A 25,058-nucleotide genomic window follows, 5' to 3' on the forward strand; every position below is an offset into this window, starting at 1 on the left:
CAAAATTTCGAAGACTTTTCAGGACACGATTAACGTTTTTTTTTGGCTGCACCCCTGACCGGATTCTCGCCCAGTTCCGTCAGATCATCGGTCAGGTCAGGTCAGCTAGGACTGCATGTTGCGTCGTACGCGATTCGCAAATGTTTAGTAAGTGTTTGTAGGCAATACTCCTGTCCGGACTGTCCGGTGCCACGGCCACCGTAATACACAGGAGCTGTATATTTTCAACTATTTCCTGCAGACCGGCGGCGTCGGGCGACTCGGGCGGGCGCTAGGACAGCATGTCGCTGGGCGCGCCGGACAGCGAGTTGTACGCGCGGTAGCAGTTCACGTCGTTCATCAGCCGTTGGATGTTTTGCGTGAATGTCGGTAGATCCTGAAGGTAGAGCGAAAATAATTAAATTTTGTTAGAAAAGGTAATGGAAATTATGCGTGGTAACAACGTCTAGAAGTAAGGTATTTAATTTCGAAGATATTCGCTATTAATTTTAACTTAAACGTAAGTAAGGATGGTATTCCATCTGTCCAATGTGTATTTGCGTCTCACATTTTGTTTAATGAGAGAGTGAGACGCAGAAGCGTAATCAGTGCTAGCCAGCTAAAGTTATCCGAAAGACAACTGACGTCGAAGGCCATGGCAAGCGCGGTGGTAATGCTCTAGTTTCCTAGGATAGCAGTGCCGTCATATAGCGGCCGTCTCCATACGAATACTACGACATCCATATTTAGCCGTATTATCGTCGGCCGTCTCCATACTAAATAATACGGCTAAATATGGGTGTCGTAGTATTTGTATGGAGACGGCCGCTATATATTATGACGGCACCGCTATCCTAGGAAACTAGAGCATAAGCGCTTCGCGTGAGTGCCACATGATCGTTAGCAAGACCACAGAATAAGTAATAGTAGTACTATCGTACAGAAAGGACACTTCCTACAATACCGAAGTTTGACAGCGATTCAGGGTCGAATCATGATATCCCTTTCTAACGTATGGCACTATCCCTTTCGGCTATTTAAGGTTGTCAAAATTCAAGTCATTATCTTATCTGTGGTCGTGCACGCCGCACGCAAAGGGACGTCAAGTTGTGTCAACCCTAATAATTGCTCGGAGCAATGCTGAGCCGAACGGAGCCGAGTTTGGCCGAAGTCAGGAGTGTCTCCCCACTGGCGCGACTGACCGTGTCGGGCGGGAACTGCTGCAGCTGCTGGAGGTGTTCGGGCTGCAGGCCGGGCAGCTGGCGCAGGAAGTGCGGCAGGAAGGCGAGGCGGAAGGCGGGGAAGTCGACGCAGGCCATGGCGTGCGCGGCCGCCAGCGCCTCGTCGCGCAGCAGCGCGCGCGCGCCGCCCTCGCCCAGCCCGGCCAGCAGCACCGACAGGAACTCGCCGAGGAACTCCGAACGGAATATCGGCTGTAACGACAACAACGCCATTAGTAGGTACGTTGTAATGGTCGTTCATATCAATTCGATTTAAATTAAATTCTTCATCAAAAAGGAAAGATTTTCTAATCTATACTATTAGAAGTATTAAATTATTTTCAGATAATATTTTAATTTGTTTCTTATCAAGTAGAAACACTATTATATAAATTATAAACTGAAAGAAATATCATATACTAATAAAAAGCAGAAGCAGAGGACGCTGGTTCGATTCCAGCCTGGGGCACTGGAGGCCTTGGTCATTTTTTCTTAGTACCTATATGACATTTATTTCAGTTTATAATTTTCTAATCTAATCCATCAAATCTCTAATCTATCTTTTAATTAAACAAACTAGCTTAACAAGCTAAATAAATTAAACTCACCTTATGATACAGTTTCCATTTGGTATTAAATGTCTCCAGCGCATTAATGTTGATCCTGAGCAGCTCTATGTCGGGTTGCAGTAGAGCGCGCCCCAGCGCCGACAGCGCGCCGCGGAACTGTTGCAGTCTCTCCTCCTCCTCATCCACGCATTTCGTGGGGAAGAAGTAGGTTCATAACACATATATAATCAACTCACCTTATGATACAGTTTCCATTTGGTATTAAGTGTCTCCAGCGCATTAATGTTGATCCTGAGCAGCTCTATGTCGGGTTGCAGTAGAGCGCGCCCCAGCGCCGACAGCGCGCCGCGGAACTGTTGCAGTCTCTCCTCCTCCTCATCCACGCATTACATGGGGAAGAAGTAGGTTCATAACACATATATAATCAACTCACCTTGTGGTATAGTTTCCATTTGGTATTAAGTGTCTCCAGCGCATTAATGTTGATCCTGAGCAGCTCTATGTCTGGTTGCAGTAGAGCGCGCCCCAGAGCCGACAGCGCGCCGCGGAACTGTTGCAGTCTCTCCTCCTCGCCCACGCATTTCGTGGGGAAGAAGTAGGTTCATAAAACATATATAATCAACTCACCTTGTGGTATAGTTTCCATTTGGTATTAAGTGTCTCCAGCGCATTAATGTTGATCCTGAGCAGCTCTATGTCGGGTTGCAGTAGAGCGCGCCCCAGCGCCGACAGCGCGCCGCGGAACTGTTGCAGTCTCTCCTCCTCCTCGCCCACGCATTTCGTGGGGAAGAAGTAGCGCCAGCGGTGGATGAGCAAACTGAAATAGTTTACATTATAATATTTTCAAACTCGAAGGGTAGGATGACACCTGTCATCTCCATATAATTTATAATCTAAAAACGCCAAATTTCGCAAAATTGTATTGAAATGACGATGAAAAGTTTTCGGGATGTAAAAAGCCACACCACTGGGTTAGTTATCAGATCAACAAATCTAGGCTACTCAAAGGAATAGAAATAAGTTTAAAAACTATACAAGTTTATTTCGGAGGGACTATTTTCGATTACCTTCTCAACTCCCAGTGATCTAAATATGACAACTAAAAAATCGAACTTGACTTTTAAAATTTAGAATCGTAATCTATTCTAAGTGTTCGCTTGACCCGATATCGTCTCAGTGGAAAACGAAAGGTTAAAACTAAAACGCGATATCAAAGGTAACTTAATTACCTAAATACGTTTGGCCGTTAGTTAACGCTTGTGCGTTCGGATAAAAACAACCGGATGTGACGATACGATGATGATGGAATGAAACTCAATAGATATTAGGTGTCTAGTGTGTATTCCGTGTACCTGGCCAGCAGGCGGTGCGCGGCGCGCGCCAGGCCGGGCGCGTGGAGCGTGGCGCGCGGCAGCGCGTGCTGCTGCAGCAGCGCCAGCACGGCCGCCTCCCGCACGCCACCGCCGCCACCCCCGCCACCGCCGCCCGCCTCCACGCCCAGCCGCACGCACTCCACCAGCCGCTCCAGCCCGCTTTCGCCTCCGCCCCTAATAACAACAAACAATAGTACATTATTGTCGAGGCTCGGAAGTAGCTACTTGCAGGCTGAGGATTCGTTTTATTCGTTGAATCCGAAGCCAGCAAGTAGCCTTCCAGCCGAGTCATATATAGTGCTTTTCTCAAAAATGGTGCAAGAAATATAAATATCATAGAAATATTTTACAAAAGCAACGTTCTTACGTATATATTTTCACAGAAAAAAGTAGAAACAATTGAAAAAATTACCTTTGCCGCCTTTTTATTTTTTTAATAAAAAAATAGAAGTGTATTTTTCTGCCGAAAATACGTCAACCTATTTGAGACAGCTAAATAGTCGCGGTACTAATCATCTGTTTGGCTGTTTAATGGGCCTGTGCCTTCATTTGATATGGCCATTTCAACTTTTAAAAAGTTTGGAACTCGACAAATACTGGAATTTGTATGCAACATTGCAGTCCCAAAATCGAGACTGCAATGTTTTTAACTTTTTAATTTTTGACTGACCATAAACTACGCGCTTCGCGACCTATTTTTTAAACGGCAAAGTCGACTTTGCCGTCCATTTTTGAGAAAATCATTTTATAGAACATTTTAACTTCATGCCGCTATCTTTCCGCAATATTTTTTTTACACTAGACCAGGTTGTATGGAATTTGGTAGTTTATGAGGGCCGAATCGACACACTGGCGGGCCGCAGGACCTCTGCCCTAGACCTACGGCAGTAGCGCGGTGAACAGCGCGAGGAGCACGTTGTCTCGCTCGCACAGTAGGCTGTCTCACCTCTGCGCCACGTCGAGGAACACGTCGATGGCGGTGTAGGCGAAGGCGCCGAGCTGCGGCAGGAGCGCGGTGAACAGCGCGAGGAAGAACTCCGTGATCTCGGGCTCGGCGCTCGCGCACGACGGCTCGCACAGCATGCGCAGCGCCGTCTCCGCCGCGCCGCCCATGCCCTCTGCTATCACCTGCACACACAAATTAATAACTTGAAAAACTTCATCTCGATTTACCCATAGACGACAAACAGGATAATGAGTTTTAATACCAAAAACAGCCGGCGTACAGCCACTGAATAAAAAATAGTACTACCGTACAGAAAGGAAACTTCCTACAAAACCGAAGTTTAACAGCGGTTCAGGGTCGAATCATGCTGTCTCTTTCTAATGTATGGCACTATCCCTTTCGGCTATTTAGGGTTGTCATAATTTAAGCCATGATCTTATCTGTGGTCGTGCACGCAAAGGGAAGTTGTGTCAACCCTAATAATAGCTCAGAGCGATGCTGAGCCGAACGGGGCCGAATTTGCCCGAAGGGAGGAGTTTCGCACCCCTGGTACAGCGACGCGGCGCGGGACTGTGTCTCATTGCCGGGCCAAGTCATTCTTTCAGGTGAGGACCGGGTCTGTCTCGTGGCACGTTCACCTCACCTTCTTGGCCTGCGTGTTGGCGTGCGCGTTGGCGTGCAGCAGCGCGGTGAGCGGCGGCAGCGCGGCGGCGGGCCCGGCGTGCGGCAGCGGCGCCGTCCACGCCGCCAGCAGCGCGCGCGCCGCCTCCGCGCCCGGCCCCGCCCCGCCCGAGCCCGAGCCCGAGCCCGAGCCCAGCCGCGACAGGCACAGCCACAGCAGCGCCTCGCGGACCACGCCCGCCGTCTGGAAAACGACAGTTACTGTTAGTGTAACCCGAGTCGCCCGTGAACTTCACGTTCTTGGAAAGAGTAGACGATATACACCTGTCTCACTCCAACGTTACCTTTGGTTCGAGGTAATGTAGCGAGCCCTGCGCGTGCTGGAACAGGTCGCCGGCCTGCGCCACCGGGTCGCCCGTGAACTTCACGTTCTTGGAACGAGTAGACGATATACACCTGTCTCACTCCAACGTTACCTTTGGTTCGAGGTAATGTAGCGAGCGCTGCGCGTGCTGGAACAGGTCGCCGGCCTGCGCCACCGGGTCGCCCGTGAACTTCACGTTCTTGGAAAGAGTAGACGATATACACCTGTCTCACTCCAACGTTACCTTTGGTTCGAGGTAATGTAGCGAGCGCTGCGCGTGCTGGAACAGGTCGCCGGCCTGCTCCACCGGGTCGCCCGTGAACTTCACGTTCTTGGAGAGAGTAGACGATATACACCTGTTTCACTCCAACGTTACCTTTGGTTCGAGGTAATGTAGCGAGCGCTGCGCGTGCTGGAACAGGTCGCCGGCCTGCGCCACCGGGTCGCCCGTGAACTTCACGTTCTTGGACAGGCTCAGCAGCAAGTGCGCGGCCGCGTGACAGAGTAGCGGTGGCTCCTAAAACAATAACACACTTGAGGTACCTATTGCATCATTGTCTCTGAGGTATAAGTATAAATTTTGAGACCTCTCATTCCAATCATCATATTAACCTCAAAACATTGACGTATATCTCGGGACGGGCCTTACGGGCACTAAAAATGGTACTAGTTCAACGGTGTCACTCACGAATTCGAGCCAATCGTGCAGTCTAACGCAACTAGTTGCGACCAATCACGCGCGTGATGCGAACTCGTCAACCATTCGCGTTGTAGCGGTATCACACCGCTGTACTGGCCCCATTCAAGCCCCATTCTTATTGCCCCTAAGGCCAGTCCTGAGATATACGTCAATGTCTCAAAATCAATCAACCATCATCTTTTGGTCCGTGCGTGCAATAGGTACTCACGGGCAGTTCGTGAGGCAACAGGAAAGGCACGGCGGCCGCCAATAACCCTTCCACGGTGTGCTGCGGGACGCCACATGCCGCGGCGTGGACACACCATGCTCCCATGCAGGCGAACATCTCCGCGTGACTGCGAAGTACAAATTAATAATGGTTAGGGCGCGTAAAATATCTGTGCCTATCGCATAACGTCCCTTCTCTAAATGACCGTATCGCACAACTATCAGTCTATACGCCAGCGGTCGGCAACAGGCGGGAACCCCTCACTTGCGGCCCGCGAGCCCCCCTGACTATTTTGTATGTAATATTGTCAAACAACAATGTCTGATAAAGCCACACATTATTAACAAAGAGTGGTCCGCGTCAACTTCCTTAACTACTATGTGGCCCTTGGCTGCTAAAATGTTGCCGATCGCTGGTCTACGCATTAGTTTACCCAATTAAATTATTCACTTTTAGAGCAGTCACGCGCCTTCAAATATGTTAGCCACTCACACTTGCACGTGGGCGTGAGCGTGCTGGTGCGCGGCGCGGTGCGGGCGAGTGAGCGCGGCGCCGCCCAGCGCGGCCGCCACGCGCTCCACCAGCGCCGCCCCAGCAGCCGCGCGCGCCGCTGCGCTGTCAGCGCCTGCAGCCGCGCGACACGGTTCCGCATCTGCGAATTATCGAGTTTTAAGGTGCCACTAGCATTTTCGGTGGACAAAATATGCGAGTTTCTGCGCCTTTGATTTTAGGGCGTCTCTAAGCTGAAGCATCTTTCAGTTACACCCATCGGAAGCCTGATCGCAAATCGCAATATAGTAAAAAAAGAGTGTATTAATTTCTTACTACGCATGGCGACCCCGCCTTGTCAACATACCCGCGAGTAAGGCCGGCGCCAGGCGGCCGGCGACGCGCGTGAGCGTGGCCAGGTCGAGCAGCGCGCACAGCAGGCGCTCGCCGTCGGCCGCCCCCCCCGCACCCCCCGCGCCGCCGCCGCCGCGCCCCGCCGCGCGCGCGTGCACGCCCGCCAGGCCCTGCCAGCGCTCCAGCTGTAACATACCATCATATTTAACAGGATACATCGAAAATGAGATTCTCAAGTGTTCCCAAGTTTTCAAAGACGGCTGGACAGATTTGGATTTATTTGTTTTGTTTTAAAGAGTATACTTACGGGATCCTGTAGAAATCGATGAAACTCTTCGAGTATTATAAGTTTATAGCACACCTATAGGTGATTATAGTATTTTTTACATATAGTAACTGGTTTCTTTTTTCGGTAGGACGGTAGTACCATGTAGAGTGGAACTGCTAATGAACACCATGAAAGGATGGCATGGTAGACTAGCTGTTTTGCGACTAGTCGGAACAATATTATAAGTATTACTTAATTACGCCCCTCTTCTCTTTATCGTTTTACTCCCGTCGTCTTTACCCTCTGTCCCCTTATCCCAAAACTCACCACACAAGTAAAAACGTCGAGGGGCGCCAACTCCGCCACTCGAGCGATACATTCGATGCAATGTTTCAGGAATGTCTGCCATTCAGTCTCACCCTGCAATGAAATACGTACGTTATAAGTATTGTATGTTGGTCAAGTGACAACCCTGTAAATATGGTAGGATCAAACTCTCAAGGATATTAAGGCCAAATGCGGTTAGCTTGAACAACTTCCGCAGCTATATTATAGAAGTTGTTGATACCCACTTTCCTGATCTTCCGTTTTGCCCAATTTAGAAACGTGAAGGCAATTAAATAATTACTACACGTTGAAGTCCTGGTGCGTTTGAAGTATATAAAAATAAAACGCAGAAAGCAATGTCAGTGTGACTCATAGACTAGGAATCCTCTAGACGGAGTTTAGAGCAATTATTTCATGCAACCGACGCTGCCAAAAATGCGGGGGTGCGCGGGACGAGGTTAGCGAGATCCCGTGCCGTGATTGGTCCGTTCAAACGACGAACGAGTTCACGGACGTCACACAGACACTTTCGACTCGAACATGAAGTAAATTTACCGTATGCGTGGCAGAGGGGGTAGCGCGACTATGCTCAGTCTGGAGGATGTTTTATTAATTTATTTTATTTATTTCTTTATTTAGAAACAAACAGTCTCTTATAGTAATAAATTATTACAGTAAACGGTTATTAGACTTATAGACCTAGTTTCCTTAATAAGAATATATAAACCATACAACTTATATAAGTAGTACTAAAACTAAATGGAATTTCAAAGTTGAAATGAAATTAAAGTTACTAAAATACTCAATGGAATTTCGAAGTTGGAATGAAATAGAAGTTACAAAAATACTCGTGCATCCTAACGAAAACGGATAAATTTTAATAACAAACAAAAAGTGCACTTAGAGTTATAAACTATCTAATTAAAGCCTATTAATACACTTCAAGGTTCTTCACTTTTGAAACTATATAACTTTTCATTGAAAATATCTAAATTTTGAAATTTATCATCGTACGTCCTGCATGCTCTTCTAATGAAACCGTTTCTCGCGTATGAAGTTCGGCTACGAGGAATATAAAAGAGGTTCTTCTTTCTACATGCTCGCTCACAACGACGGGGTACTCTAAAGGAAAGAGATTTTAACAACTCAGGGGCGTCGATAATGTTGTTTATGATTTTATAAAGAATTATAGCATCAGTGCGTTCACGACGCAACCACAAGGATGAAATATTATATCTCTTCATAGCGGTAGAGTAATCTATGTATTTATTTCCAGTGCGATAATCAATTGTTTTTACAAACTTTTGCACTTTCTCAATTCTATCGCTATGGATTTTATATAGCGGATTCCACACCGTTTTGTCTGTGGTGTGACTAAAACGAGTTAACAGAAAATTATCATTATAAATACAGTTTGAGAACTTTGAGATAATAGTCTTCAACGGTTAACTACATGTGGCAGATAACCGTTGAAAAGACTGGTGCGATAAGTTCTTGTCATTCAATACTTACGTCGTCGTCGTAAACTTCGTTATCTAAGTGTTGAAGCTGAGCTTTGTTGTGTTGGAATTGAATTTTGTTAAGGATACCCTCCACTAGGCCACGGAGCGCTTCCCAATATCTAGAAGAATTAGAACACACAAAATTAATAACATATATAACGACAAAATTTTGGGGAAGGACCAGACAGTGACCAATAATTTTATGATGTAAAAACACACGAGTTCCACAAGCTATTTTTTTTATCTAAATAATAAACGGACTCGTCTGGAAAAACACATTTTTTTTTAGAACTCATTTTTGATCCCAGCACCTCCACCATATTACAGCTATTTTAAAAACACATGCTAAATTTAGAAACTTTAGTTTATGTTTAGTTAGTGTTTATCCTAAACATCCTGGAAGGTAGGATTGAAAAGACAAGAGAACAAGGGAAACCTAGAATTACTTATCTCAGCCAAATAAAAAATAATGCTTCGTATGAGGAAATTAAAAGACTGGCACAAGAAAGAAATGATTGGCGATTACTCCGGCGACAAGAGCAAAGCTCTTAAGTTATGATGATGATGAGCTTCAAACCATTTGTAAAATTATGTTATGAGGCATAAAGTAGGTAAAAAGGGGAAAATACTTACTTAACTGTATCTTCAGGCTTCAAAATATCAATAAATTGGATCCATATATCTAGACAATTTACAAATATTGTGCATACAGGCACCTGCAAAGATAATGTTTTGTTAGTTATTTTTATCGTTATTACCAAAGGGTCTTCATGCATCATGCGCTTGCTTGAATACAAATGCGAGAGTTTAAAAGTAAAAGGTAATTCTCTAGCACGCTACTGTGTCACTTTATCCATATACGAACGCAATTATTAAATTAAATTATAGCAAGAATAGGCAAATTGAAAGCTTTGATAAATGGGGCATTATCTATGAAAAGGGACCTTATTGTCGATGGCGCTTACGCCGCATAGGGTCGCGCGGCATTTTATTTATATCGGAGCATCTTTAATAATGGCGTAAGCGGCATCGACAATAAGGTCCCTTTTCATAGATAACGTCACAAATAAGTACCTGGAATGTGAATTGGAACAGATACGACAAGAATTGTATAGCATCGAATTCGGGCTCGGCTTCTAGTCTCTTGAAATGTAGCGATATAAACAACTTCAAAAACTCCGCCAGCTTGTTAAGGTAACTGTAAAAAGAATAAGAAAAAGTGTTTTTAGATTACCAAAACAGTTCTAAATATAAAACAATCGGACCACAACCGTTACCGTATAAAACCAAAAAGGCGGCACCTCTTCCATCGCGAAAAATGTAAAATTTAAATCTAATACATATCAGATGTCTGATAAAAATGAGCAAAATGTAATGTTTAAAATGTATGCCAAATCAAGATGACGACACGTTTGCAACTTGCGCTCCAGATCATATAATCTTGATAAATAAAACGGCAGTTTGATTGTCCTAATAGCCAAAACCAAACCAATCTGCCATCTTTTGAACAAAGTTGATACTAAACATAACGATTGAGTTAGTAACTATCTTGTATGTAAAAACAGCTTAGTAATACTGTTGTCTTTTATGTGGTGGTCTCGTACAAACAGCAACACTCCTAACTGCACCACCGATGTACAGTTAACACTGTGAGCGATGGTACACGACGAGCCCCGCTCACTCTACATAATTATATAGTTGGACAAACCAATTTGTCAGTCAGTAAGAACCAGGAAAACTATACTCATCCTTTTCTTTTGGGTGCTAGTACTAGTGTAAGACAAAGATAGTATGATTATATCTGTTTATAATTGAAATGAGACAGTCCTTTGACAAATTATAGTACTGACTCGTGCGGCGTGAGCAGGGGCGGGTGCGTGAGGTGCCGCAGCAGCCGCAGCGCGCAGTGGTGCAGGCGCAGCGCCGTGGCGCCCGACGACGGCGGCGCGTAGCGGCGGTACAGCAGCTCGCACACGCCGCCCAGTCCTGCTAGTGCTCACTCTACATATAGTACTGACCCGTGAGGCGTGAGCAGGGGCGGGTGCGTGAGGTGCCGCAGCAGCCGCAGCGCGCAGTGGTGCAGGCGCAGCGCCGTGGCGCCCGACGACGGCGGCGCGTAGCGGCGGTACAGCAGCTCGCACACGCCGCCCAGTCCTGCTAGTGCTCACTCTACATATAGTACTGACTCGTGCGGCGTGAGCAGCGGCGGGTGCGTGAGGTGCCGCAGCAGCCGCAGCGCGCAGTGGTGCAGGCGCAGCGCCGTGGCGCCCGACGACGGCGGCGCGTAGCGGCGGTACAGCAGCTCGCACACGCCGCCCAGTCCTGCTAGTGCTCACTCTACATATAGTACTGACTCGTGCGGCGTGAGCAGCGGCGGGTGCGTGAGGTGCCGCAGCAGCCGCAGCGCGCAGTGGTGCAGGCGCAGCGCCGTGGCGCCCGACAACGGCGGCGCGTAGCGGCGGTACAGCAGCTCGCACACGCCGCCCAGTCCTGCTAGTGCTCACTCTACATATAGTACTGACTCGTGCGGCGTGAGCAGCGGCGGGTGCGTGAGGTGCCGCAGCAGCCGCAGCGCGCAGTGGTGCAGGCGCAGCGCCGTGGCGCCCGACGACGGCGGCGCGTAGCGGCGGTACAGCAGCTCGCACACGCCGCCCAGTCCTGCTAGTGCTCACTCTACATATAGTACTGACCCGTGAGGCGTGAGCAGCGGCGGGTGCGTGAGGTGCCGCAGCAGCCGCAGCGCGCAGTGGTGCAGGCGCAGCGCCGTGGCGCCCGACGACGGCGGCGCGTAGCGGCGGTACAGCAGCTCGCACACGCCGCCCAGTCCTGCTAGTGCTCACTCTACATATAGTACTGACTCGTGCGGCGTGAGCAGCGGCGGGTGCGTGAGGTGCCGCAGCAGCCGCAGCGCGCAGTGGTGCAGGCGCAGCGCCGTGGCGCCCGACGACGGCGGCGCGTAGCGGCGGTACAGCAGCTCGCACACGCCGCCCAGTCCTGCTAGTGCTCACTCTACATATAGTACTGACTCGTGCGGCGTGAGCAGCGGCGGGTGCGTGAGGTGCCGCAGCAGCCGCAGCGCGCAGTGGTGCAGGCGCAGCGCCGTGGCGCCCGACGACGGCGGCGCGTAGCGGCGGTACAGCAGCTCGCACACGCCGCCCAGTCCTGCTAGTGCTCACTCTACATATAGTACTGACTCGTGCGGCGTGAGCAGCGGCGGGTGCGTGAGGTGCCGCAGCAGCCGCAGCGCGCAGTGGTGCAGGCGCAGCGCCGTGGCGCCCGACGACGGCGGCGCGTAGCGGCGGTACAGCAGCTCGCACACGCCGCCCAGTCCTGCTAGTGCTCACTCTACATATAGTACTGACTCGTGCGGCGTGAGCAGCGGCGGGTGCGTGAGGTGCCGCAGCAGCCGCAGCGCGCAGTGGTGCAGGCGCAGCGCCGTGGCGCCCGACGACGGCGGCGCGTAGCGGCGGTACAGCAGCTCGCACACGCCGCCCAGGCCTGCTAGTGCCGCCTCCTTGCTCTACGCAAATAAACAAGATTAAATTAAATCATAATTTAGCCTGATTATTTTTTCAGATGTTTCGTCAGGTAGTTACATTATCCCTATTGTGACATTTTGCTGTGGCATCAGTTATCCGCGACCGAGACCAGTGAAACCTGCGTCGAAACGGAAAAAAAATCGGAAATAAAGATAATCAAAACAAAATTCTACACAGTACGAGACGCTTCGGGAAGAATTTGCCGCGCCAGGCAGATCGGGTCGCCAAGGCAAACGCTTGTGAGGCCACTAAGCTTTGTGCAAGGCACATTTTCACGGCCCATGACCAAGTACCGTGAGGTAATTTTTTAAATAGCGACCTACATACGAAAATGGTTTCAAATACTTAATTACTGAATATTTCCTTGTTAGTGTGGTATTTTGGTTACCGATAGTCATTCCATAAATTACAATATCAGGATTGTCAATCAACGAACCAGAATAGATTCATTACCTACTTTACAACATACCTGTGTCTGAGTAGCTACGCTGCCCCAGTAGAACACGGTTGTGACTAGAGTCGGAGGCACGTGGGATGACAACGGCAACCACGAGAACAAGTGCTGGAGCGTCGTCAGGCATTTTACAACTATTTCCATGTCCAGAGCCCTGTAATTCATTAAATTATTTTAATACAGAGCCTTGTGTAAGGGTTGTAATTGCTGTAAGGCCTCAGTGTAGTTAGAAACTTAAGAGTTGTTCGTAACATTCAACAACCTTAAAAAGTTCTAGCTATATCACCATCGCCAGAGATAACCTAATAATCTTACTTATCAGCTGTATGAACATCGTGCGCGTTGACTAGTAGGTCCGGCAGCGCCGAGGTCTGAGGAATGCCGCTGGTGGGCGACGGCGGCGGGTTCGAGTGCCCTTCGTTCTGAGCATTCTTCTCTAATATCGCTGTAGACATAAAAATACAATAGCTAAATACAATCAAGTAATACAATATGGACACAGTATATAGAAACTAAAAACGCCAATACATGAAACAGACAACCTCATGTCAAAATATAAACGTACAAAGCTTCGTCTTAAAAGCTGGCGAGACTTGCTGCTGTCCGCATGCATTCCGTAGTTGCGTAGTACGATTTGCATTGCGTTCAGTGAGTAAGGGATTCGTGAATCTGTGATCTTCATTAGTTTCATCACATGTTAAACTCCCCTCGGTTAAGCTATCTATTGTAAAAATAATGTACTGACCGCTCAACGCTGCCAGCATCTGCGGCACACCCTTGAGCATGAGCCGCTCGAGCTGGCAGCGGCGCGCCGAGGGCAGCAGTACACCGGTGTCGCGCGCCGCGCCGAGCTCCTCGCTGGCCGCTTGCGCTAGTACCAGCCCCAGCAGACAGCGCCGCCCCGAACAGCGTAGAAGCTGATATCAAATAATATTGATATAATTTGAAAAAATAATATTAAAATGTATATTGAAGAATGTCTATAAACAGGAAAGAAGCGTGCATTTGTATCTTAGCTTAGTTACAATACTAATATTACTAATAGAGTGTATAATGTTGTTAATGTTAATGTTGTTAAACTATATATATGGGAATTTTATAAAAAGTTGTAGGTTGATGAGTTTTTGTAGTACCTATGAACTTTATGTGAGGTTGTGATGTATTTATATACTATTGCTATATCTACATCACAAGTAATGTATCTTACAAAATTAATATACATAATTAGAATTCAGCCTGTGAAACTTAACTACTAATACTGATTATTATTGTGCCATAATTGTGTTTTTAGTTTTAAGATATATTTTGTAATAATATGTATGCTAGTTTTAAGGTATTTATCTATGGGCCAATAGTTGCCTGAAAATAAATGTTTTCATTCATTCATTCATTGTACTTAGAAATGAAACACTTTTTATCAAACATCAACTAGGGGTGTCGCGCCAAGCGCGATGTAAGTTGGTAAGTGGTATCAACCAGGACTACTTTGTCATGTGGCAACACTGCCGCACTGACAGCTGACAGTTCCGATGGCGGGAAAAAGCACGATGGCGCCATTAGAGAAGAAATGAAGGTACGTGCAGGAAGCGTAGGACGGCGCTGGGTGTACTGAGTCGGTACATGGTGCGCCTCCACGCGGTAACGGGAGCCTGCCCCGGTGAGTGTTTACACACATATTTATGCTTGTATAATCGACATCCTAGCTACATGGGAGTGGAACAAGGAGTTAACCAACGGTCCTTGGTTAACGTAGTTTCACTAAGACATAGTCCAATCTCGATATTGGACTGGGAAGCCCGGGCGGGGCTTTCCGGAGTGTGTATCGGAAGCACACAGGCAATAACGCATGTAGTACGGTCGGTTATGAGTTGGAGTATAAGGGCCGGATCTAGGGGGCAGGCATATGGAGGATCCCGAGGGGGCACCGCCCCCTCGTCCAGGTGGTGTGTAGGACACCAGGGTACTAGATGGTAGTACCTAGTCTGGAGGCGACCGATCGTACAGGACGGGAGAGTCACTCTGGATAAGGCCAGTAGACTGCACTCTCATATTGATACGAAACATGCGATGCCAACTCGGAAGTAAATGTACTTGTACATGTAACAGTGTGGTCGTAGGTGACCCCTTCTCCTACTCTCATGTAGCCTGGTGTTATGTGTACTCATCATATGATATTTTGTCGCCCAAGCGAATCTATACCCGATTGGATTCAGGCAAGTGTATTATACTTAGATGGGTATAGATGGCACGACAAAAATGGTGGAGATGCTGGGATTTCTGATGATGGGAAGCCAGATTAGGTTTGGCTATTCCATCTGTAGATCCCTCTCGAAGGGCCTTGAAGCCGAGGTTGTCAAATTAAGTTTTGAATTGGTTGAGCTCAAGGTACCGGTTGACGTATTTTCTTTTGAAAATATGTACGTAATTAATCATTATTTCTTTCACAGCATTCAACGGAGTTTATTAAAAAAAATAAAAACTGAATGTTGTTTTAATTCTACAGTACTAAGTTAACCTTTTTTCATTTTAGAGGTAAAAGGGTGCACCCTAGGCTAGATTAAGTATAACGAAATATTACATAATTGTTATAATTATATATTCGTTCTTGTATAATGTGTAATAATTAGTTTTAAGAATTTAGTCATAAGGTATTTTTGCGTTATGTTGGCCATCATACCTTTTATATGATTGTAACAGAATGGTTTTTTTCTTATCTATGTCCTTAAGGGTACGTTCGGATTTCAACTTTTTATTTTCAGTAACATATGATCGAGCGTGGTAAAGAATGTCAGATGAAGGGCATTTTATAATTACTTTTCATTAATTCAATTACTTATGATAATGTATATTTCTTATTCGCGTTTAAATAGATTTACTATTTGGTAAATTTACCGATAAGTCAAAAAATCTTCCGGACGTGAATGAGAATTGGAACGCACCACTGCGCGCTGGCAACTCTTGCAAGACCCAACAAGTTAAGAAAAAAAACAACGAGGAAAAAAAACGGAATATTCGCGGTATTCAAAGTTACTTGAACGAGTGGCGTCTTGAAGTTTCTTGTTTAAGTGTATCATTTTGTGTGTTCCTGGATATATCACAGTGTTGTGAGGATTGCGATCTCAGTTCTGGTAAAGGGATCATTCCCTAAGCGAGTTGCAGCAAAATTACAGGTACGGATAAGTTGTAATGTACTTGGTTGAGTAGCCATGACGCTGCCAGGTTCCCGGCGACAAAGTTTATCTTCGAATTATCAGCAAATATGTTATATTTTTTGTAAAATGTGGTAATTGAGGTATTCTGTATACATTACAGCTGCACAAAGAAGTAGGGAATGTACCTGGCCAGTTTGAGACGAGTTTTGTGATACGTACGCTACGCGTATTCAATTCCACCGTCCGGAGCGAAAAAAGAAAGAAAACTATTGTACGGCAGCACGGTTTTCAGGGTGAGTTTAAACGATGGATACGTAATGATTTTGTTGGGAACTTTCTACATGTAATCGCCGTACGAAACAACAAGCTGAAGAAATTAAATGGATGCACGGTAGTGCTTCCGCCGAGATGAATACTACCTACATTTTTGAATTAGTTATTTTATAAACATATAACTTTCGACTAGTCATGACGATTATTTGTATTTTAGACTGCAGTGTAGGCTAACTAGCTATGTTAATTAATTTCAGCTGTCATCATGGCAAGTTTGTACACCCGGGTTCAGCTGCGCCATGATAAATTACAAAAGGTGACTGCGGAATCTCAAGCTCTCTGGGAGCAGTTGCAAGCGGGAGGATCTGTCAGTGAAGAGGAGTTCACGGCAATCCGCTTAAAATTGAAGCAATGCTTGGGGAGTTTTGAGAAGGAGTTATTCCAATACTTAAACGCGGTACCAGATGCGGATGTTATTGAATTAACTCAGAATCAATTAGTGGCTGAAGATCTGTTGACGGAGTTGGAAGTTGCGTGGCAGATCTCCGAGGAAACCGTGAAGAAATCCAAACTGCCCGAACTAAGCCTTCCCTCCTTTTCGGGGGACAAATTGAAATGGTGCGAATTTTGGGACCGGTTTGCAGCTAATGTACACCATAGAGAGTTACAGGAATCTGAGAAACTAATGTACCTCCTGAGCTGCCTAAAGGGTTCAGCACTTGAAACGGTTTCGGGAATAGCGGCGACCAATGCAAACTACTCCGTTGCAGTGGAAACTTTGAAGCGAAGATATGGGTCAACTAACACTCTGATTGACGCACATTATACGGCCCTCAACAACCTCCAAAAGGCAGACTATACTAGTGCCAGCTGTCGGAGTGTCCTAGACAGTGTTGAACGGAATATCAGGGTGTTAGAGAAGCTCGGGGAACCAGTTGGAGGCAACCATTTAAGGGCATTAGTACTGTCAAAATTCCCGGAACAGGTTATACGTGAGCACCACCTCATCGGTGAAGGTACTGACTTGATGGCCATCAGAAACAGTCTAGATAGAATTATAAAGGCAATGGAAAAGTCAACACCAAGTACAGAGTACATTGCCGTGCCTGGCAGTAGCACAACTGAGGCGTTGCAAGTCCGCACAGAGGTGAGGCCTCAGACTAGCCGGAAGAGGAAACTTGCTGGAAATGCTGGAGCACCACCTTCAAAGCGAGCTAAGAGAGCATGCTTGTTCTGCAACCTGAAAGGACATGCTAGCAGGGACTGTCGCAAGTACAGTACAGTCGAAGCTCGACAGAAGCAAGTAATGGGAAGGTGTCTACACTGCCTCCGACGCAATCATGTGACATCATCTTGCAAGCGCAAGATTGCTTGTTTCCGCTGTAAAGGGGACCATCTACTCATATTCTGTCCCAATCCGGCCTCAGATGGCGAGCAACGTGACATTTTAGAGAAATTCTCTTTAAAATCCTTGTGTGCTACTTCTAACAAACATACCCTTTTACAGACCGCAGTGGCAACTCTTCAAAACCCTCTAACTAAGAAAAGCAACAAAGGCAGAATCTTCATAGACTGCGGTAGTCAGCGGAGTTACATTACTCTGGCAGCTGCAAAAAAGTTAGGCCTGCCTACCCTTCAGGAAGACCTTCTACTAATTTTTACCTTCGGAGCTTCTGAACCTATGGAGACATCGACCCCCTCAACAACGGTTGACATCCAGACAAAACGTGATGTTACCAGGCAGTTTACTGTGAACGTCGTACAGTCACCTGCAATAATATGTTACTCTTCGAAGGCCGCAAAAATATGTGACACGCTCTTATGGCTCTACAAATAAGATCGTGTCAGATATTTATGCGGCCTTCAAAGAGTAACATATTATTGCAGGTGACTGTACCAAGAATTACAGACAGGGTTCCGGTGACATCCTTCAAGTATCCTGGAGTCGACATTGTTGCTGATGATGATACAGTTGGAGAGGTTGTTGATGTACTCATTGGGAATGACTACTTTGGCGCTATCCTCACAGGAAGAAAGATCCAGGTGTCCGAAGACTTTTGGTTATTGGATACGGATTTTGGATGGGTGCCTTCGGGGAAGCTTGCTCCTGAAGAAAGAAGCGGAGTACTCTCAGTGGTCACATACTGTCAATGTCATACTCCTAGCTGCCCATATTTCAGCGAACCAGATCTGCCTTTAAGAAACATAGATGTAAGGTTCTTATGGTCATTAGAGAACCTAGGGATTACGGACTCTCCAAAAGCTACGAGACAAGAAGAAGCAGTTCGTCACTTCAATGAGACAGTGCAACATCAGGAAGGCCGGTACTTAGTGAAATGGCCCTGGATTGAGTACCCACCAGATTTGCCATCAAATTTTGGGTTGGCCTTAGGTCGACTGAAGAGTAACCTGAAAAGACTAGACTTGCAGTTGATTAAGGAATATGACTTGATCTTGAAGGAACAACTTGACCTCGGAATTATAGAAGTCGTTACTAGAGGGTCAGACTTGAACGGGGACCACCCAATTCACTACCTCGCCCACCATATGGTGAAACAAGATGGCGGCGGCAAGGGGAGGATAGTATACGACGCTAGTGCCAAAAGTACTGGACAGAAAAGCCTCAATGAGTGCCTTTACAGCGGACCTTCTATGTTAGAAGACCTAACGGCGTTACTTTTGAAGTTCCGCACGAAGAGGTATGGCATACTGGCTGATGTAGAAAAGGCGTTCCTACAAGTAGCACTTCAAGAGGATGATCGCGATGTCACAAGATTCCTCTGGTTAAAGGACACAACCAAGGAAGCGACGGAGGATAACCTGCTATATCTGAGGTTCTGCAGAGTACCATTCGGAGTTGTCGCGAGTCCATTCTTACTGACAGCAACGATCCGACATTACATAAGCCAGTCAAACAAGGCCTTGCTGAAACAAGTCGCTGACAAATGCTATGTGGATAACCTAGTGACTGGAGCCAATGGCCTGCAGGAGGCTAAGCAGATCTATGAGCAAACCAGAACAGTGTTTGAACAGCTGTCTATGAATATGAGGGACTGGATCTCAAACAACCAGATCTTTATGGACATGATACCAGAATGTCATAGGTCAGTCAAACATGGACAGGTCAAAGTGCTTGGACTTATGTGGAATGTCGAAGAAGATACGCTGAAACTGAATTTGACTGAGAACCACTTCAGCACAAATCCTCCTATTGACACAAAAAGAAAAGTTCTTCGGGCTCTAGCACGTGTGTATGACCCATGTGGTTTTGTATGCCCATTAATGTGGTCAATGAAGCTGATCTTCCAGAATATCTGTGAAAAGAAATGTAAATGGGATACAGAACTACCTACGGAGATGACACAGTCTGTGAAGAAAGTCATGGAAAGTCTGAAATCCATAGTGGACACAGAGGTGCCTAGGTATATCGGGACAGATATCTCAAGTAGTGATCTTAAATATCACTTGCACTGCTTCACAGATGCCTCCAAAGACGCATATGCTGCCGTTATCTACCTTAAAGTGATTGAAGATGGACAAGGAAAATCAGTCTCGCTTTTGATGGCAAAATCACACGTGTCACAGACCAAAGACAAGGATGAATTAAAAATTCCCAAATTAGAATTACTAGGATTTCTGATTGGAAGCAGACTTCTGAAATATGTAAGGAACAACCTTGATCTTGACATTGAGAAAGAATATTTGTGGTCAGATAGTTTGGTTGTACTTAGTTGGATGAGGTCAAACAAACTGCTCCCACCCTTTGTTGCCAACAGGGTAAACGAAATCAAGCGTGACCATCCTAACACAGAGATGTTCTACGTCCACACAAAAGCAAATCCTGCTGATATTGCTACGCGTCCCGAGCTGTTTGGAGAGAAAAGGCAACTTTGGTTTAACGGACCGCAGTTTCTTGCCAACGAAGAATCATGCTGGCCCCAAAATAGACTCTATGAGGCACATCAGAACCTTCTTTCTGTTGGGGAGGTCCTGGGTGACGACCCAGGTGAGCCGACACAGGTAGTACCCATTGGTGATGACGCTGACCAGAGTGAGGACCTAGAGCAAGGAAGTCCCAGTGATCCCGTTGAACTAATGGATACCCAGGATTTAAGCATGCCTACAGAGAGTGGTGAATATCCTACTGATGGAAACATGGAACTTGACAATCCTGAAAATCATAGCGAAGGAGACATCCAGCAGCAGACCATTGTTGCCAAAATAGTGTCCGAGATAAAAGATCTACAAAGAAAGCACTTCCAAGAAGAACTAGATGGTAAAAGGACTCATTTAGCACGAAACCTAGATCTCTTTGTTGATGTGGACGGCCTTCTTAGGTGCCGTGGGCGTATGGCGAACACCACCTGGAGCTATGACATGAAGTATCCGATACTATTGCCAAAGAATTCAGAGTTCACTGACAGAATCATAAAGGAGACTCATGAGAGTAACTACCACGTTGGTGCTCCACATACATTGAGTATCATCAGGGAACGGTATTGGATACCCCAAGGGAAAGCCCAGGTGATGAAGGTGTTAAAGCGATGTACCCAGTGTGTCAAACACGGCGGCGGTCCGTATCGTTTACCAGCCACACCGGCGCTGCCTCCAGAACGAGTAAATTACAACAGACCCTTTACTTACACTGGTGTTGATTATCTAGGACCATTATTTGTCAGTACCCAGACTGGTAAAGAGAAACGTTGGGTAGCCTTATTCACTTGTTTGACAGTAAGAGCGATACATCTCGAGATCGTGAAGGACCTCTCGGCTGAAGAATGTCTCCTAGCCTTGCGACGGTTTATAGCTGGTAGAAACAAACCACAACGGATGTACTCAGATAATGCGACTTGTTTTAAGTTGGTCGCTGCAATGGTACAACAGCCATACTGCGTTAAGAATGACATACAGTGGAAATTCATATGTCAACTAGCACCGTGGCATGGAGGGTTTTACGAGCGGCTTGTGGCCTTGGTGAAGCATTGTCTTAAAAGAACCCTAGAAAAACACCTTCTCAATGATACCAGGTTACTGACGGTGATAAAGGAAGTGGAAACAGTGCTGAATTCAAGACCACTGACCAGAGTCGGTACAGATGTGGAACATGTTCTCTGCCCGGCAGATTTCTTAAGCCTAGGACAATGTTTGACTATGAGACCATCTGCTGCTGATATTCCGACTTGTAACACTGTTACAAAGAGTGACCTGTTTGAGAGCTGGAAGAGAGGATACAATATTCTAGCAGAATTTAAGAGAATGTTCGTCATGCAGTATCTTGCTAGTCTGAGAGAGAGGTACAACAACTCACCCAAGCAGCCTAGAGTTAAATCTCATCGATCACCACAAGTAGGCGACCTTGTACAGGTTAAATCGGATCTCAAGAACAGAAACCTCTGGAAAGTGGGGAAGATCCACGAGCTGATCAAGGGAAGTGATGGTGAATGTAGAGTAGCGAGGGTCAAGGTTGACGATTCTACTTTAACACGTTCCATTGGCCATCTCTACCCTCTGGAGGTAGATGACGAGACGCCTGAGGTAGAACCTGTAGCGGGAGGCTCGGCTGAGATTGGAGAGGACAGCGGGGAGTTGGAAGTTCCAAACAGAGTGAATGATCATCACGTACCTGTGCTCGTTGAACAACCGGAGGTCGACGCGGATGATCTGGCAGAGTGTGACATGACCAGTCACAATGAAGTCCCACCACCAGAGGAACAGCCAGAGGAAAGAGGCGTTGGCAGAAGCAAGCGGATCGCAGCCATTCGTGCCAGGGATAAAATCCTGGAGTGGACGCGACACCTGCTCGCCCTGCTGCATTAACCTTCATTGTTGTCTGGAGTGTCGCGCCAAGCGCGATGTAAGTTGGTAAGTGGTATCAACCAGGACTACTTTGTCATGTGGCAACACTGCCGCACTGACAGCTGACAGTTCCGATGGCGGGAAAAAGCACGATGGCGCCATTAGAGAAGAAATGAAGGTACGTGCAGGAAGCGTAGGACGGCGCTGGGTGTACTGAGTCGGTACATGGTGCGCCTCCACGCGGTAACGGGAGCCTGCCCCGGTGAGTGTTTACACACATATTTATGCTTGTATAATCGACATCCTAGCTACATGGGAGTGGAACAAGGAGTTAACCAACGGTCCTTGGTTAACGTAGTTTCACTAAGACATAGTCCAATCTCGATATTGGACTGGGAAGCCCGGGCGGGGCTTTCCGGAGTGTGTATCGGAAGCACACAGGCAATAACGCATGTAGTACGGTCGGTTATGAGTTGGAGTATAAGGGCCGGATCTAGGGGGCAGGCATATGGAGGATCCCGAGGGGGCACCGCCCCCTCGTCCAGGTGGTGTGTAGGACACCAGGGTACTAGATGGTAGTACCTAGTCTGGAGGCGACCGATCGTACAGGACGGGAGAGTCACTCTGGATAAGGCCAGTAGACTGCACTCTCATATTGATACGAAACATGCGATGCCAACTCGGAAGTAAATGTACTTGTACATGTAACAGTGTGGTCGTAGGTGACCCCTTCTCCTACTCTCATGTAGCCTGGTGTTATGTGTACTCATCATATGATATTTTGTCGCCCAAGCGAATCTATACCCGATTGGATTCAGGCAAGTGTATTATACTTAGATGGGTATAGATGGCACGACAAGGGGGTTTTCTCTAACTTATTAAACATGTTGTTTATACATACCTCAACAATGTTACTGAAGAAGTCTGGGTACAGATGAGGCCAGTCATAGCGCGCTATGGACACCATGAGCGCCGCAAGTTTGTTCCTGATGAAGTACTGCATGACCTCATGCTTGGCCATCAGCTCATTCCAGAGTGTCAGTCTTATTTCAGTTTTCTCCTCATCTGACATCAAACTAACCCATTGTCTGTTTATTATGTTCTGGAATTGAATGCAGGGTGTAAATGAATACTGGAATAAAGTACCTTGTACCCTGGGCAATTTTTGTGCCTTTGAATATGGAACTTTCGTTTATTAAGCCCCATCTAGACAGTTCAATTAGGTCACGTAATACATTGCAGTGTTTGGTCAAAGAACTGAATTCATTGTACTCTTTAGTTAGCAATGTATTGAATATTGCATGCAAGTTCTTGAACCGTCTTAATGGGGCTTAACAGTTCAAACTGGAATTTGATATGTATTTGTACAATTATGCGGGGACTTATGAGATTAAATGGATGTTAAATTTGTGCTAAAAATATGTCTACACAACCTTAATTTAGGTAACATTGGGTAGTTGTGTACATGTTTTTGGCAGTTACTAGTACATTTTATTATATTTAATCCATTTGAAATCAAGTGTCAAAATTCTATTTATGTTTGACATAAATCAAGTGAGGAGCAGCTGTTGCATTTGTGGCAGAAACATTGCTTCTTCCTTATTGTACTAAGTACTTAGTTATTAGGGACAGTCATAGAAGGTAGGATCGTATAGAAGTGGTATACGCGTGCCTCCGTGAGGGACAAAACATACGCAAATGTGACACTGTGATTGGTCGAATTTATTTGTTGCCCACCATTATCCATACTAAAAAAATGGTGGGGAACAAAAAATATGTGAGACTGTGATAAGGACAAACAGTAATAGCGCTTTCTCTGCTACTCCTACTGAAAGATACGTAAGACTATCCCATTCTGTCAGTTATCCCCACCACTCATGCTCAATCCAGTTTAATACTAGATTCATGGGCACAGTACATTTAGTGATTGAGAATAAAGTTTCAATATTCTCTAGTCAATTACCTCCAGTGTAGTCAGTGTGAACATCAAAACATATTGGTTTTCTGATTTTTGTAGAAATAGTAAACAGTGCCTCCAGGAGTCTCTGTGTTTGGAGAAGTTTTCCAACATGGTCTCAATCTCTCGCTTCCTCAAATTGCTTGTAGTTGGTGCAAAAAATTCTGACATCAAGGCCTCAAGAGAGACCAGGGCCTCACTGACCTCCATGTCACTCTGTGAATGCAAATTTTTAGGCAAAAGTTAGAATTGTCTTTGTTGCCAATTAATGTTCGGTTATTGGCAATGGAAAAGTGGTACTGTTCACATAATCTGATCAGCCCTTCATAGCTACAAAAATGCAACTTGTATTGTGACATAATTAATGGCCAAACTATATTAGCATGTTTATAAATATACATTATATGCATTACTTATGGTAGAATAGATTATTGTAAACATTTTAGTTTAGTTAATATAATCAATTTTCATGGAAATTAACCAATTTGCCAGTATTTTTTTCATTTCGATATTTTTATAAAATCAAAATAGTGAATATTGTATACTGAATTTTATTAAAGCACATACCTATGTAATTTATTAAAAAGTATTAAAGTTTAGGGCTCACCATTTTCAAAGAAATTCAGTTATAGCTAATTCTATGGTTATAGCCTAGGACTTCTAGTGCAGCTAAGCCATAATCTTAATGAATCCCGATAATTGGGATATGCTACTAAAAATGGAAAAGAACCGTAATGACTCGAAGTATACAAACATGTGTCCTGAGAAAACATACAAATAAAGCTAAAAGTGTTATTTATCTCATATTTATAAATTTCTTATGATTTTTACATCCTGCCGTTCGCATTGCACTTCACACACGACTCGACTCTTTGACATTGACAGTGACACTATTGACAGAACGGAACGAATTTTAATTTTTACTATTTGATCTGGTAGGAAGTCAAGGTATGCAAGTAGTTTTAGC

At 45.9% G+C, this 25,058-nt stretch overlaps 1 protein-coding gene across 1 annotated transcript; it reads right to left on the reverse strand.

The window, feature by feature from the left end:
- Window positions 1-6: 6 nt before the first annotated feature.
- On the reverse strand, window positions 7-24,962 carry LOC134796117 (exportin-6). The gene is made up of 21 exons (XM_063768079.1): window positions 24,699-24,962; window positions 24,098-24,307; window positions 23,036-23,236; window positions 13,659-13,830; window positions 13,229-13,358; window positions 12,929-13,067; window positions 12,265-12,440; window positions 9,995-10,118; window positions 9,554-9,636; window positions 8,931-9,039; window positions 7,419-7,511; window positions 6,837-7,008; window positions 6,473-6,632; window positions 5,981-6,107; window positions 5,449-5,589; window positions 4,731-4,952; window positions 4,088-4,269; window positions 3,121-3,315; window positions 2,396-2,585; window positions 1,182-1,412; window positions 7-376 (listed from the first exon to the last, which is right to left on the reverse strand). Exons 1-21 carry the CDS (start codon window positions 24,699-24,701, stop codon window positions 272-274), a joined length of 3,165 nt encoding a protein of 1,054 aa, XP_063624149.1. The 5' UTR covers window positions 24,702-24,962; the 3' UTR covers window positions 7-271.
- Between the last annotated feature and the right edge of the window lie 96 nt (window positions 24,963-25,058).

Source organism: Cydia splendana, chromosome 13 (genome assembly GCF_910591565.1).
Source record: "Cydia splendana chromosome 13, ilCydSple1.2, whole genome shotgun sequence".
NCBI lineage: Eukaryota > Metazoa > Arthropoda > Insecta > Lepidoptera > Tortricidae > Cydia > Cydia splendana.